General features: G+C 34.3%; 1 protein-coding gene across 3 annotated transcripts in view; it reads left to right on the top strand.

Moving 5' to 3' along the window:
• Positions 1–7,924, top strand: part of LOC106472567 (OTU domain-containing protein 7B-like) — a 33,820-nt gene that overhangs the window by 11,709 nt on the left and 14,187 nt on the right. The window contains exons 7-9 of one of the 3 annotated variants that reach the window (XM_022401125.1): positions 442–749; positions 1,528–2,355; positions 4,613–4,886. In XM_022401125.1, the coding sequence (XP_022256833.1) occupies positions 442–749; positions 1,528–2,355; positions 4,613–4,734 (1,258 nt within the window). In that variant the 3' untranslated portion in view covers positions 4,735–4,886. Of the gene's footprint in view, positions 1–441; positions 750–1,527; positions 2,356–4,609; positions 4,887–7,924 lie in introns of those variants that run through there. The other 2 variants (XM_013933221.2, XM_022401126.1) reach the window with 2 other exon arrangements.

Genomic DNA, 7,924 nt, shown 5'->3' with positions numbered 1-7,924 from the left:
TGTTTTTTTGTAACGGTACAGGATATTTTTTAATCCCGCAGAAGTTACGTCATTAATTATGTGAAGTCAGTGTACTTAAAGTGAACATTGTTTCTTTGTAACGGTACAGGATATTTTTTAATCCTGCAGCAGTTACATCATTAATTATGTGAAGTCAGTGTACTTAAAGTGAACATTGTTTCTTTGTAACGGTACAGGATATTTTTTCGTCCTGCAACAGTTACATCATTAATTATGTGAAGTCAGTGTACTTAAAGTGAACATTGTTTTTTGTAACGGTACAGGATATTTTTTCGTCCTGCAGCAGTTACATCATTAATTATGTGAAGTCAGTGTACTTAAAGTGAACATTGTTTTTTGTGTAACGGTACATGATATTTTTTTGTCCTGCAGCAGTTACTAATTGTTTGCGAAGTTTATTTTTAATTTGTGTGTATTCAGCATCTTGGACATTGTGCCAGAAGAGGAAGTTTCATCCCACATCTATGAAAGCTTAGAAGAGATACACATCTTTGCATTAGCTCATGTCTTGCGGAGAGCAGTCATTGTGATATCGGACACGATGCTGAAAGATGCGACCGGAGAACCTTTTGCACCCATCTCCTTCGGTGGGATTTATCTTCCACTAGAACAGTCGGCGGCCGACTGTGACAAGTCTCCGCTCTGTCTGACCTACGATGCTGCACATTTCTCTGCCTTGGTTGCCATGGAAACAGAAACACGTGCCGAAAAGAAATTAAGGATACCGGGTAGGTTTCTTCCAAAGTCATTTCTTGAATATTATATAGTTTTAATTTATTATACTCATAAAAAGCTAGCTCAGTGTCTAACGTGTCGGACTGTGGATTTATTATACTCATAAAAAGCTAGCCCAGTATCTAACGTGTCAGACTGTGGATTTATTATACTCATAAAAAGCTAGCCCAGTATCTAATGTGTCAGACTGTGGATTTATTATACTCATAAAAAGCTAGCCCAGTGTCTAATGTGTCGGACTGTGGATTTATTATACTCATAAAAAGCTAGCCCAGTGTCTAACGTGTCGGACTGTGGATTTATTATACTCATAAAAAAGCTAGCCCAGTGTCTAACGTGTCGGACAGTGGATTTATTATAATCATAAAAAGCTAGCCCAGTGTCTAACGTGTTGGACTGTGGATTTATTATACGCATAAAAAGCTAGCCCAGTGTCTAACGTGTCGGACTGTGGATTTTAGGATCCATGAATTGCATCCTGTTATCAGCAAAAAAAATGCACTGTACACTTTGGGGCTGTGAGTGTGTTAAAAGAGCAATGATCAAATCCCACTATTTGGTCTGACAAGAGTTGGCAGTGGGTGGTGTTGACTTACCTGCCTTCCCTCTAGTCTATCTCTTAAAAATTAATGGCTGGCTAGTATAGATAGTCTTCATGTAACTTTTTTGTAAAATTCAACAAACATTTTTTTATTAATAATAATTACCTTCCTTGAAATGTTTTTTTAAACACGACATTATTGTATTAATATTTCTTTTTTTTTCTCACAGCTGTCATCCCATTGACTGATTCTCATTACACTCTCCTTCCTATTCAGTTTGCTGTAGACCCAGGGGTAGAGGTCAAATGGGGTAGTGATGAGAATGATCCATGGATCATATCAAAATTCACCCTAACAGACAAGGACAAGGTCACTTTACTCAGTATGTATTTGGACATTATCGATATTCCTCTCTCATTAGTTCAGGTACAATCTCAGCATGAACAAAAGCAAACTGAAAGTGCTAATGTAATTAATGGATTTTGTGAAGACAATCAGAAACCCCCTTATGGTAGTTCTGAATCTGATGACACATTAACTGATTCAAGTAGTAATTCATCCCAGCATAAAGTCAAAGCTGCTAAACATTTGCAAACTGTTGCCAAACAGTTGGGTAGAAGCATGAGCAAAAAGTTTAAGAAAAATTTTGGCGGCATTTCTCGAAAGAGTGGATCATTTAAAGGTGCAACAGATAAAACCGGTGTGGCTGCTTCTTTGGTAAAGAGTCCTTCGTGTAGTTCCCAAACAATCTCAACCGACTTGGATGGCAAGACACTGGACAGGAGCAACTTCATTCTTGCTGCTGTCCTTCACACGGACGTCCAACATGAATATCAGGAGGAGATGATCCGTAACTACTTGAACTCTGCCAGAGCACGGTTTTTGCAGGAAGAGGAACACAAGTCAACTGATTTGCCAGACGTCGAGCTTCCCGATGTAGATGTTGCTTCCTTCCTCTGCGTAAACCCTGGATGTTCTATGTATGGCACAGCTAAAACCAGCTATCTGTGTTCAGTGTGTTACATGAAACAGAAAGGGCATGAAACTCAGCATTCAGGTAAAAATGGCTCTGATAAGAGATAGTCTTTAAGTTTGAAGCCCCGTGGCTCATTCTGTTTGTAGACATTTAAACCTAAAAATTGTACGTGGCCTTGACTTAAATCTAAGTCCTATTCCTATTCTTTCCTATTCTTCTATTTCCTATTCTTCATTTGTATGGTATGTTATCACACGGACACGTGTGGGCACTACTTTTATCTCAACAGCTTCAGATGTTGTAACTGAACATCTTAACAGAAGATACATTAATACTTCTGATAGTACTTACAGTGAGAGACTAGCATGTTTGGCTGTTGCCTTACCGATTGTTTCTGGTAAGCGTGTTGCACACACACACAGAATTTACAGTCACTTTGTGGAAAGACTAGTTTATCACTAGTACTTACAGTGAGAGACTAGCATGTTTGGCTGTTGCCTTACCGATTGTTTCTGGTAAGCGTGTTGCACACACACACAGAATTTACAGTCACTTTGTGGAAAGACTAGTTTATCACTAGTACTTACAGTGAGAGACTAGCATGTTTGGCTGTTGCCTTACTGATTGTTTCTGGTAAGCGTGTTGCACACACACACACAGAATTTACAGTCACTTTGTGGAAAGACTAGTTTATCACTAGTACTTACAGTGAAAGACTAGCATGTTTGGCTGTTGCCTTACCGATTGTTTCTGGTAAGCGTGTTGCACACACACACAGAATTTACAGTCACTTTGTGGAAAGACTAGTTTATCACTCTTTATTCACATATTTCTAATGAATGAATCTGTAACAGATGGTATATTAATAATGAACATAACACTGACAACATGCTTTATAAACGAGTATGTATTATTTTCCATCACAGGTACGTTATTTAACATGTCATTAAAATCAGTCCTGCATACAATTTATCATATATAACCCACAGATGGTATATTAATAATGAACATAACACTGACAACATGCTTTATAAATGAGTATGTATTATTTTCCATCACAGGTATGTTATTTAACATGTCATTAAAATCAGTCCTGCATACAATTTATCATATATAACCCTTATTTTATTGAGTAGCTAATCTGTAAACAAAGCAGTGAATTAACTCATTGAAATACCAGTAAATGGTTTTAATACACCAAAACAGAAATATCTTTATTAATGTACTGTTAACTCGGTATGCTACTACTTTTCTCATTAATGGTATTGTTCACTAAACAAATTTTGTAAACAAAGCAGTGAATTAACTCATTGAAATACCAGTAAATGGTTTTAATACACCAAAACAGAAATATCTTTATTAATGTACTGTTAACTCGGTATGCTACTACTTTTCTCATTAATGGTATTGTTCACTAGAATTTTAACGTTTGTCGCAAGTGGGTAAAATTTTGACACACGAGTTGACTTTTGCACCACATAGATGTACTACTATCAACTCTTAGTACTGCTTTTATTTACAGTGGTTCAAATAACTGAAAGAAATTAAATTAATTATTTTCTCTTTACACGAGTGCACAGCAGAAAGTGCATTTTTTAGACATTTTGTAAATAACTTCTAACAAGCCATCATGCTTGTAATAACTTACTTGTTCTCAGTTTTAGCAATTGTAAATAAAGGTTTCCAATTTTTATTTGTGATATATCCAGTAAAAATAAATCAGTGTTCCTAGTGTTCTTTTTTAAAAAAAGTAACAAACTTTGGAGTTGTTCACGTATGGTTTTATTGTTCTTCGTATCACTAAAGTGAATAAGTAATGTTTAATTGACGCTTACACTATTTCTGCTCTTAATGACAAATTAAACTGTACATTTTCTTTATTTTTAAACAAAAATTAGTATAACATTGTTGATTTAGAGTTATTTGTTCATTACCCAACAAAAACGAGAAAGTTTAGTATTGTTGACATTGTTGATTTAGAGTTATTTGTTCATTACCTAACAAAAACGAGAAAGTTTAGTATTGTTGACACTACTGGTGTTTTATGCATTGCATGAAAGTTGTATTATTGACATATTTTTTGTTTCCACAACACAAGAAAATTAGATAAACACAAAATATCAGCACAGGAACTTTTATAATACTATATATATATATATATATCAACTAAAAAAGGAGTGTTAGGTAAGACAAGACATAGTTCTATGGTTTTTTTATACTGATCTTTCTTCGTAAAATAGTCAAATGTTAGATAGATATTAGATCTTACAGGTACCAATAGAAATTAATACTTTTTATGTGATGGTTTTTAGTAATTATTTTATCTTTACACTATCAGATCATATACAACTCATTGAAGATGTAGAAGTACCAGCTGTTCTGTCTACTTCTAAAGCTGGAACTATGAGTTCTTTAGATCGTACGGCTCTATTTTCCCATTCGTATAATTTAAACTTTTAAAATAATTTTACTGTGTCATCATCTCTTCTGGTTATCAAACATTCATTTATGTAAGTCAATGGAATGCAGTGTAGTGGATAGTGTGTGCTGGTCTGTGGATCTGTTATTTGTGCTGTGTTACCACAAGAACAAATAAAAAAAACATTGAGCTCCACATTTTGGAGCTGTGGAAACTTTGTAGGAGTGATGTTCAGATTACATTATCTGTCTTACAAGAGTAGACAATAGGCAGTGTTGACTAGCTACGTTTCATATTCCTCAATACCTTTGCACAAAATTCAACAAACGTGTTATGGTTTACATTTGTGTCAAAATAGCGATACGAATGAGGCAGATACGTCATGGTGTATCACCTGTACAGAGAGTAAACCTAACCTAATCTAAAGTTACGGTTAATGTAAAAAAAGTTACAAATTAAGGCATAAAGTGAATAATAAGTGACAGAATTAAGTAGTTTTCTCACATCTGGTAATCGACGTGTACGTCTCTATAGATGCCTGATGTTTACATCTGGTAATTAAACATCAGGCATCTATAGAGACGTACACGTCGATTACCAGATGTAAACATCAGGCATCTATAGAGACGTACACGTCGATTACCAGATGTAAACATCAGGCATCTAAAAGAGACGTACACGTCGATTACCAGATGTAAACATCAGGCATCTATAGAGACGTACACGTCGATTACCAGATGTAAACATCAGACATCTATAGAGACGTACACGTCAATTACCAGATGTAAACATCAGGCATCTATAGAGACGTACACGTCAATTACCAGATGTAAACATCAGGCATCTATAGAGATGTACACGTCGATTACCAGATGTAAACATTGGGCATCTAAAGAGACGTACACGTCGATTACCAGATGTAAACATCAGGCATCTATAGAGACGTACACGTCGATTACCAGATGTAAACATCAGGCATCTATAGAGACGTACACGTCAGATCTGGTAATCGACGTGTACGTCTCTATAGATGCCCGATGTTTACATCTGGTAATCGACGTGTACGTCTCTATAGATGCCTGATGTTTACATCTGGTAATCGAAGTGTACGTCTCTATAGATGCCTGATGTTTTTTTTGGTACAAATATTTACACGTTCTATCCTAAACCCAGATTTTTAATATAAATTTTTTTATTGTGCAGTTGTCTACTTTCATAGAAATCAGGGAGTCAGATGCTTACTGAAACAAATTGTAGAGGAGAAAAGAATAGCAGTATAAAATAACCAGACTTTCTACCATGTAATAATTCCCTCTTGTACATATTGAGAAAAGTCAAGTCTTCCTTTAACATGGATGAACAGTTACCATACATTTCTATCTGGTTAAGAAAACTGTTAGCTCTCTTAAACAAATTTGATGGGTGTGAAACGAAACGCTTGAGGTTTGCATTTTATCTCCCCACTTTTATCGTAGTCTATAAATTCGAACAAGTCTACTAAGATTAACCAAAATAAGCCGAAAATTTGTTGCACACAAAAGAATTTCGCGCATATTACCTTATTTCCTTCGTTCACTTAAAGAATTCAAAATGGCTGCTCTATTAAATCTTGACGCAAAATTAGTGCAAGACCTGATTTACGTTGCTTGACTGTGGTGCATCTATATGGAAGTCTGATAAATTAAGATTCATATTGAAATGGCTTAAAGCAAAGTTTGAATAGGTAAAAACTAGCTAGATTGGAGAATCAAGTTAAGGGGAAATAAATTTATATTAGCTTTTGTTTTCACTGCAGTTTAGATTAATGTGATAGTGTATAAATCACATTCTAGCATCACAGAAATAACCACGAAATTTAGTATTATTTATTAATATTATGGGCGAGAATTGCTTTATTTTCCAATAATTGTTTGTCATACTCAATGAAATTTAATAGTTAAATATGTTTATAATTATTTTAATGAAATTAAAATGATTTTAAATTTAAAATTACACAAATGTAGTCATTATGTTGTTGGTTTGAACTTCATTAAAACGGTATTGGTACCCAGACGACCTTTGAACAACACTGGCTTTAGTTATTATTGAAATTTTTAGGAAAGACAAACACATATATATATCACCAAACCACATATGAACAGATCTAGTAAATTAAGGCAGATGCTCTCGAATTGTCATATTATTACATAACTGTCCACAATTAAGAATATAAAAATCATTTCACTCGAGGCTAATTGTGTGTATCAGGATTTTGATGTGAGCGAGGAGGGGCAGATGTACTAAAGAACCAATTCAACATTTTGATGTTACATGAATGTTCACAAACAGAACATAGTAAAATTTTGTAAATGGTTCAATTATTTAAGAAATAATAATTTTTGAAGGTTTTAATTAAATATAGCAAACACAGACTGATGAATTACAGTAATGTTTATTTTAATACTTTTGAATACATAATACTAACATGAGGATATGTACATAACTTTTTCACTTAGGGAAATTTCATCGGTACAAATCTTATACTTCATCATACTTGATGTAATAATTAGAAGAATATTACCAAAGTTTAAATTGTACTAACCAGCAAGTATACTGTTGTTGTGAGGTTTATCGCTATTGATACAAGTGTTTCATGGATGACGAACGAGGTTAACTGTGGCCGTATTAAATGGAAGTTGGAAGTTATTCCGTGAGAACATTAACGTGACAATTTTAACTTTGACTTTAATCTTCTAGTGTTCAATTTAAAAACTGTTGACAAACTAATAGTTTCTAACCTTATGAAAAAATTGATGAAGTTAAATTCTGAAGTATCAGCAAAGGATGGAATTACAAATGTAAAACAAAAACATCCAAGTTGTTGTTTTGAGATTTAACTGAAACTAAAAGTATACAGTGGGTTGAGTATTTTATAATATTAACTTTGTTTTGAATATGCAAATGAATAACTCGCATGGTGACCACAGCCAATATGATGTTGTAATGGGATTCTGTGTATCAAAGTTACCTTTTGTCCGGAGATTGATACCATTGAAAACTGATAGGTTTTGAGGTAACCACAGCCAATATGATGTTGTAATGGGATTCTGTGTATCAAAGTTACCTTTTGTCCGTAGATTGATACCATTGAAAACTGATAGGTTTTTGAGGTAACCACAGCCAATATGATGTTGTAATGGGATTCTGTGTATCAAAGTTACCTTTTGTCCGTAGATTGATACCATTGAAAAC

This window comes from Limulus polyphemus, unplaced genomic scaffold (genome assembly GCF_000517525.1).
Source record: "Limulus polyphemus unplaced genomic scaffold, Limulus_polyphemus-2.1.2 Scaffold5424, whole genome shotgun sequence".
In the NCBI taxonomy this organism is placed as follows: Eukaryota; Metazoa; Arthropoda; class Merostomata; order Xiphosura; family Limulidae; genus Limulus; species Limulus polyphemus.
Note: the sequence above shows the minus strand (reverse complement) of the source record. Positions and strands in the feature narration are given on the sequence as shown.